At 34.9% G+C, this 20406-nt stretch overlaps 1 protein-coding gene across 7 annotated transcripts in view; it reads left to right on the plus strand.

Moving 5' to 3' along the window:
- RNF111 (ring finger protein 111) overlaps positions 1-17453 on the plus strand; it is a 120092-nt gene extending 102639 nt beyond the window's left edge. For 3 of the 7 annotated variants that reach the window (XM_032416986.1, XM_032416990.1, XM_032416991.1), the window contains exons 7-14: positions 1589-1847; positions 4129-4477; positions 6138-6290; positions 7294-7420; positions 9867-9959; positions 10754-10849; positions 11920-12047; positions 14295-17453. In XM_032416986.1, the coding sequence (XP_032272877.1) occupies positions 1589-1847; positions 4129-4477; positions 6138-6290; positions 7294-7420; positions 9867-9959; positions 10754-10849; positions 11920-12047; positions 14295-14412 (1323 nt within the window). In that variant the 3' untranslated portion in view covers positions 14413-17453. The remainder of the gene's footprint in view (positions 1-1588; positions 1848-4128; positions 4478-6137; positions 6291-7293; positions 7421-9866; positions 9960-10753; positions 10850-11919; positions 12048-14294) is intronic. The other 4 variants (XM_032416987.1, XM_032416992.1, XM_032416988.1 and 1 more) reach the window with 3 other exon arrangements.
- The last annotated feature ends 2953 nt before the right edge of the window (positions 17454-20406 follow it).

Genomic DNA, 20406 nt, shown 5'->3' on the forward strand with positions numbered 1-20406 from the left:
CAGTACTTGCCATTTCTGTACTGATCTTGCTTACCCTCTCTTTTCCTTCTAGAGTTAAGAATTGAGTGAACTGTTGGAATTGTGAAGAGGCTTCTCTTTCTTGGTTTTTCTCCCTTCTCTTTTTATTCTTTACTTTTAACTTTAGCCCCAGTTTCTTCTAGGAGGACACGCACCCTACTTTACTCACTCTCTGGGAGTGTTCTTAATCACTGACTGGAGAAAAAGATAGGAAATTTGCTCATCTTCATAGTATGTTGATAATCCAGTCCATTTGCCAAGTCTTAGCCTAAATAGGAAAATAGGAAGGGGATACAAATTCACAGTCTTACAATATTGTTCTTAAACCTTATTACCCAAATTGAGGGACATACATTGTATTTGTCAACTCGAAGAGGCCAGACATTTGCTTAATGGATTGTAGATACATGATCTAGAAGAAGAAAGAAGTTCTTCTTTTTCACCTTCCCACAGCTTCTCCTGCACCATCATCCTCCTTTCCTTTTAGCATTCAGAGTTCCTTTTGTTTCTGTTACCCCTCGAACCTGGAGTCCATTGGAAGTATGGAGACCACAGTGGTTCCTCCAAGGACTGCTGGGTGACCTGGGCCTCTAATAATGCATTTCCCTAGCTTCTTCATCTTCAGCTTCTCAGCTTTTAGTATGGAACAATTCTTGCATATAAATTCATATACAGCATCAAATTATTATTTTATTTTTTTAATTCTTATTTTCTTTAATCACATGTTTAAAATTATAGCTATACTGAACACTAAGCAAAGACTTTAAGCAAAGTATTTAAATCACTTAAGAATACAAAGAAGCAGTTCTGTTTTTGTAATCTGCTCTGGAATAGTTTGTGATGGAGTGAAATGTTTCACTTAGGACTTTTTAAAATGCTTATGGGGAATAAACTTAATTACTGATGAGTAGACATGGAATCTAGACTCTTTGGTTCATTTTCCAACTGAGTAAATGGACCTTCCCTAAAATCATATTTCTAATTTTTTTTTGTAAATGAAAAGGTTATGAGGCAAAGCTAGCTCATGCTTCATCTTGAATAATCCCACATCCTTTGCTATCTTGGATAATGTCTGTATTGTTAGAGTTTCAGTTGAATGCTTGCTATATACAGTTTAGAAACAGGACAGAAAGTTTTTACCTAGAATCCTAATCTTTTCAGTGGTTTGATTGTATGTTTTCCAAAGGAGTCCTAAATTAATAAAATTTGGGGGTAAAGAAGAATATGGAACTATGATTTGAAAGTTTCTAAGATCTAGATAATGAAAGAGAAATAGACCTTGAAATAATATATAAATTAACTTTTGTTCATCTTGTAGCAGGATCTTATGCTTGATTTTTAAAAACTGATTATAGATTTTAAATACATAATCACTACAATTCTTTTAATCCAAGATACACATAGTATTTTTTTGGTGCTGAATAGATCTTCATACTAAAAATTTTACCATTTTGAAATTTTAATTTAGAGATTATATTTTTCTAGATTGCAGTTGGAGTACTTTTATAATATAACATGAAACGGTGTTTTGACCAAACTTTAGAAAGATTTATAGTTCCTCTTTATACAGCAGGCATTGCCAGTAGACCTGAGCAACACTGGTATCAGAAGTCATGGAAGTGGTGGTTTTCACGGAGCATCTGCATTTGACCCCTGCTGCCCTGTTTCTTCTTCCCGAGCTGCAATCTTTGGCCATCAGGCTGCTGCTGCCGCCCCGAGTCAGCCATTATCAATAGATGGTTATGGATCAAGCATGGTTGCGCAGCCCCAGCCCCAGCCCCCTCCACAAGCCTCACTGTCATCATGTCGACATTATATGCCACCTCCTTGTAAGTATAAATTTAACAGGCAGAGAACTTAGGGGCATTGTACATTCCTCCATGAAATAACCTTTCAGCAATCCTAATTCATACATTTTTAGTATTTCCTTGGCCTAAGAGTGGGGTGTATTTTTTCCATTTTGTCCTCTCTTCACCCCACATTCCCAAAACAATCTTCTAAGGTAGAAAAGACATGTTGTTTAAAAAGGTCAGGGAAATAAAAAGTATTATATTTTGTCTCTTTTACATTTTAATATATGAAATTGAACTACATTGAATGGCACCTTAGATTCCTATAAAAGGAAACCTTAAGGGATTGAGATTTATCCTTTAGGAGTAACTTTTAGGAAGCAATATCAAGAATTTTTTTTTTTTTACTGGCAAGAACATATAAAATAGAGAAGGAAGGGAGATGGTCTGTGGGAATGCAGAATGTCACCTTTCTACAGTGGTTAGCAATCTATTTTGTTTAGAATATACAGTGAATTATAACGATGGCTGAACTTTTCACGACACACAAAAAATTGTAACTGTGTGAGGTAATGGATGTGTTAATGAACCTGATTGTAGTAATCATTTCACAAAATATATGTATTTCAAATCATCATCTTGTACACTTCAAATATATGTAATTGTATTTGTTAATTATACCTCAGTAAAAACTGAAAAAATGCTGAAGAGTTAAACTTAAATAAATTGATTCATTCTGAAACAAAACTTAAAAATTTTGTAATATTTGTCAATATTAATTCTTGTATAATGATTATAGTATAGAAAACTTTGAATTGAAACTGGAAAAAATACTCTGAATTTGAGGAAGGATAGTTAACAATGGTAAAACATAGTGACTTCTTTTTTTATGACCAAGTACTGAGTTTTCTTGGAGTAAAGCCTTGATTTGAAAATATGACATTTAGAAAATCACTTAAAAATTTTGTCTCAGAGTTTATATTTAGCTTAATGAAAGCTTCTTTAAATACATGCTAGCAAGGTGTCCTTTGAAAATATGGCTGAATGAGTTCATGGTTACCTAACTTTCACCCCTGCTGAATCAGAAGTGATTAGAATTGAAGGAAACTCTTCTGTCATGAAAGTAGAGAATGGCCATACCTCCATATCAGATTCCAAGAAGGTCTTCTAATTACAATGAAATTGGGACTGAAATCCAAGGAGGAGACAAACATATTTTTAAACCTCGAACAGATGCATGTCTCTTAGAGTAAGGGAGATGTGTATTCCTCAGAGGAGACTTTTCAACAGCCACTTTGAAACATAAAGAATGAAGAAATGGGGGAAGCCATTTTTATTAAGGCTGGTTTCCATTTCAGGTTCTTGGCAAATATGTTCCTTCATCATCTTAATGTAGCACAGGAAAAAAGGCATGGGACAGGAAGAGAGAAGAGCATCATGAAAGGAATATCTTTGCAGTCTTGCCCAGAAGAACTTACAAGTTCTTTTCTTCTCTATAGTGCTCTATAACCAGTAATCATAAAGGAAAGCAAGATTTATGTATTTATAAAAGTATAACTTCTACATTTGACTTCACAAAAGCAGAAAACTTGCATATGGTAAAATAAAATTAACAAAAGACAATTTGGAAAAGTGTTTATACCTTATTATGACAAACCTTCCGTGTATACAAAGAATACTTATAAACCAGTGAGAAAAAGGTGAACAATAGCCTAAGAATATGAATAGGTAATTCTGGGAAGAACTATGAGTGGTTAATAAATACAAGATTTTTCTTAGATTGGCATTTAATAAATTTAGTAAGTAGGGGTAATCAGGCACTCCTGTATACTGTTCATGGAAACATTAATTATGGTAACCTTTTGGGAAGGGTATTTTGTCACCTGGTATCTGAGTTTAAATGATTTTCTCAGACTAAGAATTCCTTATAGAATTTATGCCGCAGAAGCCGTCCATGAGTAATGCATGTGTGCGCGCACTCATATGCATGTATATTTGAAAGAGTGAGCACAAGAGGCTTCATACACACAGGTGTTCAGTGCAGCATTTGGGTTGTTTCCCATTTTTATCAGTGGTGATTTCTTTAATAAATTTTGGTACATTTCTATAATAGAATGCTGTGAAGCTGTGAATGAAGTAAAATGAGAAGATACCTAAGATTATTCAAAGAAGAAAGCAGGTTGCAAAGCAGAATTGAGCAGACTCAAGCCTTAATAAAGTATTCATAAAAATTAAGTGTGTACTAATATGTTTGTAAAAGACAAAAGGAATGTATAACAGCAATATATGCTCAACTGCGTGGTGTCCGTGTTTTTTACAGATGCTTCTTTGACAAGACCACTTCATCATCAAACCTCTGCCTGTCCGCATTCTCATGGAAACCCTCCTCCTCAGACTCAGCCTCCACCTCAAGTGGATTATGTTATTCCTCATCCTGTACATGCTTTCCATTCTCAGATATCTTCTCATGCAACATCTCACCCCGTGGCACCCCCACCCCCAACTCATTTAGCCAGTACAGCTGCACCAATCCCTCAGCATCTTCCTCCCACACACCAGCCGATTTCACACCATATTCCAGCCACGGCACCTCCAGCACAGAGACTGCATCCTCATGAAGTGATGCAGAGAATGGAAGTTCAAAGGAGGAGGATGATGCAGCATCCAACGTATGTTTTATGTTTTTTTTAAAGATGATCACTTTGTGTTCCTTTTCCTTCTATTTCTGTGGGTTTTTAAAACTAAAAATCTTTAGAAGTGATGTAACTATACTAAATCCTCAGTTCACTAGGGAATTCTTTACTAACTGGAATCTTCCTTTGTCTTGTCCTGAGTTGTAGGTGCTTACAAAACAAGTTTATATCAGGTTATTTAAAGAAATCAAACCGTTTTCAGGATATGACCCAGGGTCATTTATTTTTGTAAACCAGTCTCTTGTTCATCAGTTTCTTCAGTATCCCATAGTAGAGATTAATGTTAAAATTGGTGATCCTGAGGAACAACATGTAAAGTTGTCAAAGATTTAATATATGTTACCAGCCAGAGAGAAGAAGAATACCAGTAGAATTTTCAACAACTGACATTGAAAAAACAGTCTTCCTCACTTAGTTTATTTATAAACATAAATATTAAAATATACTCTCCAAACATCATGAAAAGACTATAATTGAACTTTTTGAAAATTCAGCATATGATTTTCCTAATTCATGGTACCAAACTCTGTTGGTCTAATTTTGCTTGTGTATAGAGTTTTGTAGGTAAACAGCTACACTTGTTCATTTCTGTATTGTCTGTCTTCTTTCACACCACAAAGACTAAATTGAGTAGTTGCAGTAGAGATCATACTGCCGAAAGAGCCAACAATATTTACCATTTAGCCCTTTCCAGAATGTGTTTGCAAAACTCATTGTTTGCAAAACTCTTGATCTAATTAATGATCTAGCACATGGGTAACTACTTCCTTTAATTATGGAAGGTTATTCCCAGAATCTCTGGCTATTACTGGCATTCTAATATAGTAACTCCTTATATAGAAAGTTGGCAATTTAAAATTCATATCTTCCAGTATCTAGAAAATTACTTGTTTTAAATCATTAAGCTTAAACATGCAAAATCTGTAAATACGTGAGAAACTGATAGAAACTAGGGATTAGACTATAAAAATGAATCCCTGGAATAGTTTTGGTTTTTTAAGTGCCATTTGTTTAGAACTTTATGACTATTTATATTTATAAATTTGGCTGACTTTAGACTAAAAAGAGAAAATATAATAATCTGGGATGCAGAATAAAGAATGTGAATGGAGCTAATATCCGTTTCCCAGATATTAACATGTACTTGCATGTGTTTGAAAAAAATGCACAAGGTTAAAAGTGTTTTCTCTTAAAATAAGTTTTATCCATTAAAATGAATGAATGTCATTACAATATAGAAGCAAAGCAAAATAAAATAGTTTCCGTTTTCTTCCCTTATATGTTTATATAAAATAACTTCTTTGTGCCTAGCATTTGCTGAGGTGTTTAATTTTTAAAGTTTTATTCCCATCCATTTCCCATTATTCTCTTTAAAATAGCTGCTATAAAGAAGGTATACAAGATAATGTTAAAATTGCCTTTTTCCTTGGATGATATTTGAATTTGGAGGCATTGTAATAAGCACTGAGATTTGTGGGGTTATGGTTTCTTGATTTATTTATTAATCATTACATAATTTTATATTTTTATAATTTATTATAGAAGTAATTTTATTACTAATTTATAGATGTTTATAATATTAATACTAGATTTTTTTTCTACATTAAGAAATAACCAATTATTCAATTATTTCCAGTGGTCTTTTTGTGTTCTGTGTTTCCAGGCGGGCACATGAACGGCCCCCACCCCATCCACATAGGATGCACCCAAATTATGGTCATGGGCATCATATTCATGTGCCTCAGACTATGTCCTCACATCCTCGACAGGCTCCTGAGAGATCTGCCTGGTCAGTATCTTATTTATTTCAAAGTTACGCTCAGCAGTCTGTGGTAGAAATGTCAGAACAGATGCTTTGTAGTGGGATGCCATGCAGAAGGGTGATGAGAAACTGAATTCCAGCTTATCTGTGAGGCACTGTCTCTGGGCAAGTTACAGAAACCTGCAGTGGGAAGAGGAACTTGAGTTCTGGGACAGAGAACCATGTCAAACAGAAGTAGAGCTTTTTGTTTTTCAGGGATATCTGCCATCAAAGTTAAATCCCTAAATGGATCTTTCACAACTTCCTTATCCACTCCCCCACCTTTGTACTCAAATTTGCTTTACCACTCCTAACCCCTGTTTATTGACAAGGGAAATCGAGCCTTTGTCCTAGGCATGTGGTCTTTTTTAGAGAAGTGGAAGCATTTGCATTAATTTTTCGTTCTGAATCCATTGTCTGTAGGTAGAGATTGAGACCTTGATCCACAATGACATTATGAGGCAAAACAAAAAATGAGAATAAGTAAATGAAAATTTGGCATTTACCAATTTTACTTTCTAAAAATTTTGTTTACCCTTACTTTATAAGGTATAGAAGTGTTTGTTCTTCTAATTATCTTGATGCCAACAACCCACAGACACTATCCAACAAACGAAAGCCCTGGGAGCATCTGTAACATTCATATAAACCGGAAAATGAAACTATTTTGTATGATCCTCAAGTAGAATCAGACTTTTAGATTGGAAGGAACCTTAAGGGTCATTCATCATACTTCCTTCCTTTGTAGGATGTGAAACTGAGTACAGATGCTTTGCTTCTCATGGTCACAAAATTGAATTTTTGAGTTTTAATTGCTGAAATGAATTTGAAATTATTAATTAAATATTTGGGGCTAAATTATCTTTTTCTCAGCTGTGTCAATTAAGAAACTTTATATTACTTTTAAAAATGTAAATATACTCCCCCATTTCTGTTGATAATAAAGACACTGTAAGGATGGCTAAAAGGTAGTGTTCTCATCCTTTGTCAGGGAACTGGGAATTGAAGCTGGAGTGACTGCAGCTACTTACACGCCTGGAGCACTGCATCCTCACTTGGCCCATTACCATGCACCACCACGACTTCATCACTTACAATTGGGAGCTCTTCCTTTAATGGTAAAATAGAAAAATTTCAAAATTCTGACATAGTCTCCTAAAAGTATTCTTCCTTTTCTAAATTAAATATTTTATTGGAAAATTTTTAAATGTTATTAGTTGTTATGGGTGTTTTAATGGAATTTGAGAATTATTATTATTAGATTGAAATTGTGCTATAAAAAGATACGAGATATATTAAAGTCTATATTTGTATTTGCATTGTGAAATGTACTCTTCTTAATATAAAGAATGATAGTTTTTTCTTTTATACCAAGATGACAGTCTTGATCCACTGTGACTAGAACATATGCTTTATTTTGTCAAAGTTACTAACAGGTCTGTTCTGTTGCATTCATCCTTTATTTTTTGATCTGCAGGACTATACTGATTCTCTGTCTTATTTGAACAGATTCAGATCTTGTTGATACCAATTTGAATTCTAAAGAACAAGTTCAGCAAAAATATATTGAGTTCACTATTCATAATACCTACTAGTTATAAAAGTGGTACGGAGTAAGGAAGTTTTTTCATCTTGTGGGGGTAAAGACCTTGCAGGAACGGTTTCCAAGATGCTTTATTATACCTGCGACTTAGGCTTTGGAATTGAGAATGGTACTCTTAAACAGTGTTTATAGCATGTAAGGAGCTGTCAAACAGCAAAAGCACAAGGAACTCCAAGTAAGCTATTTGTAGGTCTTAGGGATGGGGGTTACTCAGCAATAAGATATAAAGCTGCCCTCCCAAGAAACCGGGACTCAGGAACAAAGGAGACGGAGGGAAGATTACAGGGCAAGTGCAGGTTTAAATAATTTGAGGGGCAGGAGTTCCTTTCTTATTTTTTATTTTCTTTAGAGATGTGTAGGAGGTTAGGTTATCTGCTGAGAGCTTGGCAGTATTGATTTTGATTGTAAGGAAAGTTGTAGATATTTGAATAATAGGCTATTTGAAGGTTAAAAGTTATTGCTTATTTTAAATTCTTTTCTACATACAAATTGTCTTTTAAAGCTATAAACTTGTTAGAAGTATGTTGTGGAAGTATTCAGTGGAAGCTGACTAAAAAATAATGTTGGAGATTTATTTATAATGATGGAAGAATGGTGCTCTATCCCAGAATCTCCCTTTCCTAATATAGTCTACTGTTGTTATATACGGCAGTTACATTTTATAAAGTTGTGCAAACACTGAGTAAGTAAATATTCTTTTTTTTTGTTTTTTAAAGATTTTATTGAGAGAGAGAGCATGAGAGGGGGGAGGGTCAGAGGGAGTAGCAGACTCCCTGCTGAGCAGGGAGCCCGATGCAGGACTCAATCCTAGGACTCCAGGATCATGACCTGAGCCAAAGGCAGTTGCTTAACCAACTGAGCCACCCAGGTGTCCTAGAGCCATTATTCTTGCAGTAAATATAGGGTTAGGTTACTGCAAACCTCTGGTCACCATGTTTATCTGGTCACAACAGCCAGTCAGTACATAACCTTGTTTTGATGTCTGCTTCATTTTAAAGATACCTTATTTGATACGTTATGTATTACTGAGTCACAAACATTGAGCTCATGGCCAACAAAACTCATGCCTGAATGAAGCTTATCTACACACATTTTATCCATAAGGCATATCAGAGCCTTCTAGCAGTTAGGAACGCTATCCCCCAGCACTTGAGTTTGGTGGCCACTTCAAAAACAAAGTCACCAGTAAAAAGCACAAAAAATGGAAACCTAGATAGATGGCACTTAAATAGATCACAAAAAAGACCCTTGTTTATAGTATAAGAGCTGAAGCAAGAAGGCAGAGCCTTGTTCTATATGTCAGGCAACTCAAATTTTTTTTCTCCTGTGTATGTGCCCATGAGTGATTGAGAAAAGCACAGGTATTGATTTTGGAGTTACAAATAATTTTTATCAAGTAGGCAAATTCATGAATAATGAAGATTGAGTATGCCTAACACAAAATTAGAAAACACTATTAAAACTTTCACCAACAGAACAAAACATAAAAAGGAGCCAGAGTACCTTTGGCTATTAGGAAGTTAGAGGAAGGGAAATAAGTTTTGTAGGAAAGTTCTGTGCATTTTTATTTCATAATATGGTTTAATAAAGTTCTCTGAAAGTGACAAAATCTTATGAAAATTTTACTCTTTATATGTTTAGACTGCCAAGAGCATCAGTATTAACTTTGGGTATTTTCTATTTAGGATTCTTTGTGCAAAATAAATCAAGTAGAAGAAACCTGTTATCTCATAGAACAGCAATTCTTTTTTTTTTTTTTTTTTTGCTTGTATTTTAATATTTATTCTGTGAGATTATATTTGAAGAGAAACCTAACCCTTTTACAGAGTGCTTACTTGGAGACTTAGTGAAGTTGAATTTTGTGAGTAGCTGAATGGAGAGAATGGAGTGTCTCAGTTATTTATGTGTTAAAACTCAAGCCTACTCTTACTTGATTTAGCCTGTGTCTTCTATTAAAATAGGTTCCTGACATGGCAGGCTATCCTCATATTCGTTACATTTCATCAGGATTGGATGGAACATCATTCAGAGGTCCTTTCAGGGGCAATTTTGAGGTGTGTAATACAATTAAGGAAGATATTTGCCACAGTATCTTTAATGTAGAGAGAGAATATATGTATTATTAGTATTCACAGTTGAGTAGGATTGCTGCACTGGCTGGGGATCAGAAGGCAGCACAATGTCTGAATTTTTGATACTGCTTCTGGGGGTTATCACAGAAAGGTTTATAGGCAATATTAATCTTAGTATCAAAGTTATCCACGTATTTTAAGATGAGTAAATGAAAACATCTAATATAAAAGAATAAAGAAATTTATTAAATATAAATATCAGATAAAGAACTATACTATTAAATGTAGGGGGAAATCTCAATTGCTTTTGACTAAGCTTATTTTTAGAGAAACATTACTGGACAAAAGAAACCTAAGTAATTCAGTTCATAGCTAACTATCTTTTTTGAATTTTCAGGAAGACCAAATCATTTGAATATGATTTGAAGTTTTGATTTGTTTCTTCATGTCAGTTTGGAAGTTGGAGTCAGAGGGACTTTGAACTATCCTTTGATTTGTTTCCCTATTTTACTTAATGATTTCATCTTCTCCATGCATACATACTAACTGACTTTTATAGTACCATGTAGTAATATGGTGTCCTAATCTGTAAGGATAACTTTGCCATACTACTACATTGGCTGGGGAAAGAATTACAAACATTTGCCTTATCATATATGGCTTTGTATTTACATTGAGGTTTATAAATATGGAACTTTATTGCTTTTACAGTATTAACAGTACTGTTCAAGAAATAATCATGCTGGCTTTTGATACTAATTATTCTTTACCTTCAGGAACTGATTCATTTGGAAGAAAGATTAGGAAATGTGAATCGTGGTGCATCCCAGGGGACAATTGAAAGATGTACATATCCACATAAATACAAAAAGGTAAGAATTTATCCTATGAAATGTCTATGTTATTGTTGAAGTGCATAAAATTGAATATTATGGACCTTTTTTGAGATTGTGGAGTCTAGCAACTACGTTATTTATTACTAAAACAACACATACATAGTTTTGTTTTGTTTTGTTCTTTTAATAATTGAAGGTCTAAAAAAACATACTTGAAGTTTCTTACCCTGCCGACCCCAGTCTTCCTTCCCAGAAGAAAAATCATAGTTAAGGCTTTTGTAGGTAATCTTCCAGATATTTTTATGAATTTACAGTAATGTGCATTAGTATGCATTTTTTCTTTCCCTTTCAAAAGTAACACAAAGGGGATGATATGCACACAATTTTGCACATTTTCTTTTCCTCTTCTTTCCACACTCACAGGTCACCTATATTCATTTTAATAGCATATACAAAATTTCATCATATGGCATACCATAATTTAACTAGCAGTTTATTTGGACATTTAATTGATCTACATTTCTTATATTCTACGCTCAATTCCTTATGTTGTAGTATAGTATATCTAGAAGTTAAGGAGCAGACATGTTAAATAAGTTTCTTTCAACAAACAACAATGTCCTCTGCTACACAGAGGATAATAAAAGTATGAAAATTATTGTTCTTTGTATTTTTTATCTGTGTTCTAAGAGTATCCACTAAATTTAAATCCTTTCAACTATCTAAGTTAAAGACTATAATTAGCATTAATTTATTTGGGTGTTATTTGAAATAGTCATTAGTAAAGTAAAGTTCATGTAGCTGTACTCATGCCGGGACAAAAATAGAGTTTATATCATGTATCATTCCTAATTGTGGATTAAAAATAATAGAAACTAATGAATTAAAACTAATGAATTTTTATTACATTTGGTTTTGCTTTTGATGCTATTTAAGGGTCTTAAAAGAACAGTTGGTGGTAGTCACTTAATTCATCCGTGAAATTCATGACATCTGTACCTGGGAAATAAGTTGTGGGTGTGAATGTGTGGTTTTGTTTTGTTTTTGTTTTTCAAATAAACACAGACTTTACTCAGTTGTTCAATAATGTCATCTCTACTAATAAGGTAACAACTGATTGGTTCTCACAGAGGAAACTGCACTGCAAACAAGATGGGGAAGAAGGGACTGAGGAAGACACAGAGGAAAAATGTACTATCTGTTTGTCTATTTTAGAGGAAGGTGAAGATGTGAGGTAACTAGACATTAATTATCTAAAATCTGTTGTCAAAACTATACAAGAGATTTTATTTGAAAATAGACTACAAACCAAATAGATTACTCCTGGCATACCCTGTTACCAATATCTGACATGCAGAATTGCCTTTTTACAGTGAGTGAAAGAATAGAAAGATGAGTCTTTGTATTACCAACAAAGGGGTTGGTAATGGGGAAATATACTGCCCATGTTAGAGGCACACCAAGATTTGGCCAGGGAAATTTTATCAAATTGTCTTCTATAAATCTTGCAGAAAGAATTTGGAGGCTTCAGAGCCTAAGATAGTTATATTAATGTATTCTTCAAAGCTTAAAGAGGGCAATCCTCCTTAGCTCCATGCAGTTTATTTTATAGCATCTTTTATAAAATAGTTTTGTCCTAAAATTTCCTCTCAACTTATATATAGGACTCTTCTTGCAACTTTGTGATTTAGAAATGTTACTATGCTCACCCACTGTTAATTTTAGGCATTTTCTTTTTTTTTTCTCTCTCTTTCTTTTTTTCTTTCGAGAGTGAGTGAGTGAGGGGAGGGGCACAGGGAGAGGGGGAGAGAGAATCTCAAGCAGGCTCCACACCCAGCAAGGAGCCCAACATAGGGCTCATTACCACTGAGCCTGAGATCATGACCTGAGCTGAAATCAAGAGTCAGTCAGATGCTTAACCTACTGAGCTACCCAGGCGCCCCAGGCATTTTCTTTTTATAATCTCTTAAGTAATTGTTTTATTTTTATTCTGTTTTTTTCTAATGTAACATAATCCCATATGAAACAAGTTCTATAGCATATATAACAGAACCACATGATGATTTTGTAGCCCTAACATGTAAGGATAACTTTTTCATATTTCTTCAATTGGCTGAGAGAGAGAAAAATTATGCACAGTTGGCTACCGTACCACATATAAGGCAATTTCAAACACATTTTAAGATTTTATTTATTTGAGAGAGAGGAGAGAGAGCGTGAGCACACGAGTGGGGGAAAGAGGGAGAGGGAGAAGCAGAGAGAGAGTGTGAGCACACGAGCAGGGGAGAGAGGGAGAGGGAGAAACAGACTCCCCACTGATCAGGGAGCCCGATGCGGGACTCGATACCAGGACCCTGGGATCATGACCTGAGCTGAAGGCAGACGCTTAACCAACTGAGCCACCTAGAAGCCCCTAAGGTTATTTCAGAACACTGTATTTCCAAAGAAGGTTTATAAATATGGAAGGTAATTGTTTTTACAGCATTGACAGTCTTGTTCACACGGTAATTGGAACACCTCTTTTTAGCTACTAGTTTTACAAAATATTAGACGTCTGACAACGTCTGACAATTCTTAACAGTGGATGGAAGTAGAAATGGACACTTAAATCAGTAACTTTTATCTTACTGTTCATTTAGATTTAATATTATCCTGTATTGCCTGGAAGCATTATTTCTCAATTTCTAATTGATAGCCCAGGGTAGTATAGTGAAGTAAACATCTTCTTTTAACCTTCTTTTATTTTTTCCATTAATTTTTTATTGAGATATAGTTAACATATAACATTGTATTTATTTCATTGTATTACAACATGGTTTGATAATACAAATATATTCCAAAACGGATTAACCTACCTTTAAAAGAGTAGCATGGTATTAAGTGGATATAACAATATTATTGAAAACAATATTATTAACCTTTAATCAGTCATGTACTCAAGTTTAATGTATAAAGATCCTCTAGATAAAAAATAATATTGCATATTAAGACATTCTTAATTAGTATGATATTTACTGTAACATGAGTGCTAATGTTTTTGAGAGAGAATTAAATGAAATATATTTTTAAATGCTGAATAAATGCAATGATTTGATATTAAAAATATATTTGCAGTATTATGTAACGGAACATACTGCCAGCCTCATTAGAAACCAGACCGGGATAATTGCCAGTGTAGTTGTCATTCTTAAAATTCCTAAGATTTTATGTAATTTGGTTCCATAGCTGTGACAGTTAATTATCATGGTCATTTATACATTATATTGCCCAAAGTAGTAATTTAATATAGGTGTAACTTGTTAGAGAATTGGGTATGTGGTTTTTTTGTTTGTTTTGTTTATACAGAAGGGAAAGAGCTAGTAACTTCAAAACACTGCTGAAATATTACATGTTATCATTTATTTAAAAGTAAATGCCATGTGCAGTTGTCATGAAATTCACTTTTGCAATTTTTGCTTTTTGTTTTGTTTGCCCATAATAGGCGCCTTCCCTGTATGCACCTTTTCCACCAAGTGTGTGTTGACCAGTGGTTGATTACCAATAAGAAGTGCCCCATATGCAGAGTGGACATTGAGGCCCAGCTGCCAAGTGAAAGTTGACACCATGTTTCAGAACTCTTGCCCTCCCTCTCATTCCCATCCTCCTGGTACTGCAGTCAACCAAAGATGGCGTGACTTACCTGCGCAGATTTGGAAGCCTTGAACTTAGAGTGCGGCTCTGCTATATGGTACAACTAATGCTAGACCTACAGTTTATGTATACAGTTGAGTTTGATGTATTTATAAAAGCTTTTTTTTCTAGATTTGACATTTTTCCTGTATCATTTTACTGTATTTTTGCATGGTTCCTTGTATTGCATTTCTTTGCACATATTATGGGCTTGTGACCCTAAACTTGCAGGCAAGATTAGCTGCTTTAGTAAGTAGAATTTTGTGGTCTTTTTGTTTTTTACATAGTACCAGGTCTTGAGAATTATGAATTTTTTTATCCATTACTAACCTTTAATTTAATCAATCATGTACTTTAGTTTAATGTATAAAGATCCTCTAGAAAATGATAATATTGTGTATTAAGACATTCCTTAATTAGGACAAAATGGCTGCTGTATATTTACAATATGGAGTTCTGAGTTAAATACCATCCTTAATACTGGGAACAGAATACAAACCATATTCAATCAGATGCAGGTGGTATTCACATCACCAGAGTGATCAATAGAAATTTTCTTGGTGTATCCTTTTACTTTCAGCACAATGCAGATAGAGTTGAATATTGATATCATACATTTAGACTGCTGTTCTGATTGTATTTATCTTTTTCCTACATCATTTAGAACTTTTATTTCCCTGAGTCAGTTTTTGCTGCTGTGAAACAGCTCTGATGAACACTAAATATTAATTTCAATTAGCTGGATTGTACATACTTGCAGATTTAACAAAATTTTAGGGAAATTGAAGAAGACATGTAGAATTTTGTTCAGTCTTCTGCTAAGCACGTATAGTAAGGATATCTGCTTAACACTGATTTTGTAATAAACACATTCAGTCAGGATTTAGAATTGCAGTCATTGGCAGGTATCTCTGCATTCATAGAACTTCTCAAGGTCCCAGGATCACTTTTAAGGGATTTTATTAGTTTAAAGATAAATAAAGTCAGCTGAATCTACATGTCTCTTGTTTTATTTCTCTTTAAACTTGAAAACAGTAAATCTGCACATACTGTGAGGCACAAATTATACTGTCAACCTACTGTTGCTCTGGTTTTAGACTCCCACTTCATACATTACCAAGAGTCGATCACTGATTTAAAATTTTTAATTTCTATAGTTAAGATTTACTGCATAATATAGAATATAAAGTTAAGTTAACGTACTAACATTTCTCCTTTGGAGAAAGTTTTAATCCACTTCAGGATGCATATTATCAAGATACTTTCATATACAGGATAGCCTAATTTTATTTGTCTAAATATGCTTAACATGCCCCAGATTGCAAATGCATCAGTCAGTAACGTCACTGTCTGTATGTGGAAGACATGTTCCCATGGATCATATGTGAAGATGTCAATAAGCTTGCATTAAGCCACCTGCTTTGTAAGTGGATTGATTAATAAATAACTTATATTTCTATTGTCTTTGTGTTTCATAATTAGTTTTATATAACAGTTTCTATCAAACATCTTGGAATTCAAAAATAGTGATCTCACTCAAGTTGACATTTGCAGAATTTTCATATTCATTCAGTTATGGCTACTTGCTTTTTTTTTTTGTATTAGTAAATGTAACACTGTAGTAATTGTCAATATCAACATGCTTCTACATAGTTATGTGTAGAGATGGAGGATGGACTATGGTTAAGAAATTTGATGTAAAATAACATTTTTTAAAAAGAATACTTGATGATTAGGCTGCAGTTGCAGAAGGGCAGAGGAGGGAGACAGAGAAAGAGTGACCATGGCCCATGCCTGCCATCTTACTGGGGAAAGGAGCAAGTAGCCTGTCTTCAAGTAGCCTGTGATGGGTGTAGGACTTTTGCACTGGAAAAGCCAGGGTCCCTGTCAAGGGTGGAAGTATATATGGGGAGAATTCTATACAGTGGAGTCCTCTTGATGTTCCTCAAAACACAAGAAGAACAGATAGATTTCTCTATTTTTTAATATTACATCAGATTAATATTACAGCACGACTACCTGTTGACCTGTTTCATAATTGCTACTGATTTTTTTTTATGTAGATAAAGCCTTATTTCTTTAAAATTTATTTAATACAAATATTTGTGGCATAAACCTGGATTGTTAATGCAGGAGCTTAGTAAGCAACTGTAATTAGTTACAGAAAATGTGATTAGTAATGAACCAAGTACAGAAGATAATAATTTTTAATATTTTAACTTTTGTGCTTTGTTTTGGTGTCTTCCATATCCTGCTGCATCTTATGTCAAAATGAAAATTTCAGTGATAGCTGTCCAAATACTTTAGAACTAAAATTCTTTTGTCAGAAAATCCTTATTTTTATTGTTGTTAATATGCAAGTGATAAACTGATATTTGAAACATTTTTCTTACTCTGGTGACTTTATTTTAGCTGCTAACATGCTTCATCATTTGAACCATAACAATTTGACACACAGAAAACTATAACTCTTTTTAAAATGGCATTTATAACACTTAACAGACTCGACATTTCAATATTAGTATTTCATAAATGGGAATAGTTTAATTCTGTAGAAAATGCATCCTGATTTCGAACTTACCTTCCAACTCCTCTGAAAACACAGTGAATTTTCTTCTTCAAGAAGAACATGCCGGCCCTGTTGGTAGAGCATGTGACTCTTCATCTCGGGGTTGTTAAGTTTGAGCCCTACCTTGGGTATAGAGATTACTTAAAAATAAAATCTTAAAAAAAAAAAAAGACAATATATCACAATATTAGATATGTCAAGGTTGAAATACCTTCTCTCAGTTATAGATTCAATCATCTTCTTGAATTAAGAATTACAGTTGACCCTTGAACAACATGGGTTTGAACTGTACGGGTCCACTTATATATGGACTTTTTTCAATAAGTACAGTATAGTAAATGTATTTCCTTATATTCTCTTTTTTAAATTTTTATTTCTTTATTGTCCTTACGATATTCTTAACATTTTCTTTTCTGTAGCTTACTTTATTGTAATACAGTATGTAATACATAAAATGTACAAAACGTGTTACGACTATGTAGTCAATAAGTCTTCTGGTCCACAGTAGGTTATTAGTTAAGTTTTGGGGGAGTGAAATGTTAACACATGGATTTTTGGCTGCGTGGTTGGTGCCCCTAGCTCCCCCATATTGTTCAAAGATCAACTATATGTCCAAAACAACTATTTCTTTTTCATATTGAATGGGGGGCTTGAACTCATGACCCTGAGATCAAGACCTGAGCTGAGATCGAGAACTGGATGCTTACCCACTGAGCCGACCAGGCGCCCTAAAACTATTTCTTACTAAGAAAAATAAATGTTACCTATTTTGTGGTTGGACCTACTGGGCACAATGTCCTCTCTATGTATTCTGTACAAATTTACAGGCCACACAAATGATTTCTGTAGTTGTGGAAAGAATATAGGTTTTGGTGTCAGGCAGACAAGGGCTTTGAATTGTGCAGCTTTGAACTTAAACTTTCTGAGCCTCATCTGTCTCATCTATAAGAATAGGTTGTTATTAGAATTAAATGAGGTAACAAGTGCAAAGAGCTTTGCATGTAGTACATACTTAAGAGTAGAAGTTCAGTCATGCTGTTAAATATTAAACGCTAAAACTTCGGCGGTTCCTGCATAAAATTGACAAAAAAAAAAAGAAGAGTAGAAGCTCTACCAATGCTCACTGCATTTCACCCCACCACCCAAAACAACTACCCTTGCCCTTGATAACAAATGGTAGCATAGCATGGTGCTGAACCACAGATCAGTGTTTGTCGCTAATCTTTCTCTTCTAGGGTCCAAGGAGATAATTACTAGGTAAGAAAGAACACTCCTCTTCAGCCCTTCTTTGATGGATTGGACTTTTTCTTCTACTAGAGGGCTGGAGGATTTCCAGCACATTGGCCTTCTTCCCTTGCCTTGCAGTCACAACAAGGACATAGTTAGTTGCCCATCAATACCATCCAATGCTATATTTTAGGCAGCCATTGCCAGTGGATCAGAATTGGCAAAGGATATGAAACCATTTGTGTTCTCTGATCTAAAGGAAAATTTTATGGAGAAATTAACAACTAGAACTTATCATTCTCCCCTAATTTTTTCCTCACCAAATTGTGCTATGCAGGGACCTGGTCCCTGTTAAGGGTTAATTAAGCACATACCACTGAGCTGCCTACATTGTTAGCTTCTTCTAGGCTTATTTTTAGGCTAATAGCTATTACTGAGAGAGCATGTGGAAGGTATGGGTTTCTAGGAGATGCTTTTGATTAGCCCAAACAAATTGCGTGTCTCTTTTAATTCTTTATCATCACTACAGAGAATGAACTGGATTCACTAGATACTAATTTCCATTGTGGGCTCTGCTGAATCTTGAGTACGAACTTCTAAATCATTTTTGCTTTAGGTGGTAATATTCAATATATATGTGGGGAAAAAGCTTTGGGAAGTGTGGAATTCTGCAGATTATCATTGATACATTGTGCTCTGTAAAGGAAGAATTTGACTTTGTCCACTGCCTGTGTGGCTGGTAGCACAACTCAAAAGACACTCAGCTTTTCCAATCTGGCCTGCCCTTCTCCCCCTTTCATATGTGGAAATTCTTCCTTAATACAGGATGCCCCAAACTTGCTATCCCAGGGATTCTATCCTTTAGATTTTCAAGAGCTTTCGTAAAAGGAGTGTTGGACAGGGGAATTGGAAGAGATGTGGTAAATCTCCCATCCACTGCATCCCGACCTGCCTTTAAAAAGGAATGAATGTCTTTCATTGAACTGCTATCTAGTTACCATGCTATTAGCATTTGCTCAGAGAATAAGTTGTTACGGTGTACCTGGTTTCCTAGAACATCAGTTAGCCACACACTCCTCAGGGTTTTGTATTATCTATTGCTGTGAAATAATTATTTATTGATTTGTAACTCTAGAACTTAGTGGCTTAAACATTAAACATCTTAGTTTCTGTGGGTCCAGAATTTGGAAGCAGCTTAGGCTGGTGCTTCTGGCTCAGGGTCTGTCATGAGATTACAGTCAAGATGATAGCTGGGGCCCTCAGTCATCTAGAGCCTTTACTTGGTCTGGATGATCTGCTGCTTTTTTTTTTTTTTAATTTTTTTTATTGTTATGTTAATCCCCATACATTACATCATTAGTTTTAGATATACTGTTCCATGATTCATTGTTTGTGCATAACACCCAGTGCTCCATGCAGAACGTGCCCTCCTCAATACCCATCACCAGGCTAACCCATCCTCCCAACCCCCTCCCCTCTAGAACCCTCAGTTTGTTTTTCAGAGTCCATTGTCTCTCATGGTTCTTCTCCCCCTCCGATTTCCCCCCCTTCATTCTTCCCCTCCTGCTACATTCTTCTTCTTCTTTTTTTCTTTCTTAACATATATTGCATTATTTGTTTCAGAGGTACAGATCTGAGATTCAACAGTCTTGCACAATTCACAGCGTGGATGATCTGCTTCTAAGCTCACTCACATGGCTGTTGATAGCTTTGGTTCCCTATTGGCTATTGGCCAAGAGACCTCTCCTCCCCCTATCAACAGCCATGTGAATGAGCCATTTTGGAGATAATCCAGATTGAGGGGGAGGGGAGGTAACTACCCCTGTTAATAGAAGTGGCAGGAAAAAAAAAAATGGCTATCTTTAATCTACCACAGTTAGGTAAAACAAACCCTTTTGTTTTGTTAGAATTACAATTTTTTTTTTAAAGATTTTATTTATTTATTTGAGAGAGAGAATGAGAGACAGCACGAGAGGGAAGAGGGTCAGAGGGAGCAGCAGACCCCCTGCTGAGCAGGGAGCCCGATGCGGGACTCGATCCTGAGACTCCAGGATCATGACCTGAGCCTGAGTTGCTTAACCAACTGAGCCACCCAGGTGCCCTGTTAGAATTACTATTACGAACTTCC

The sequence above is a fragment of the Phoca vitulina genome, unplaced genomic scaffold (genome assembly GCF_004348235.1).
Source record: "Phoca vitulina isolate PV1807 unplaced genomic scaffold, GSC_HSeal_1.0 scaffold20, whole genome shotgun sequence".
NCBI classification, from domain to species: domain Eukaryota; kingdom Metazoa; phylum Chordata; class Mammalia; order Carnivora; family Phocidae; genus Phoca; species Phoca vitulina.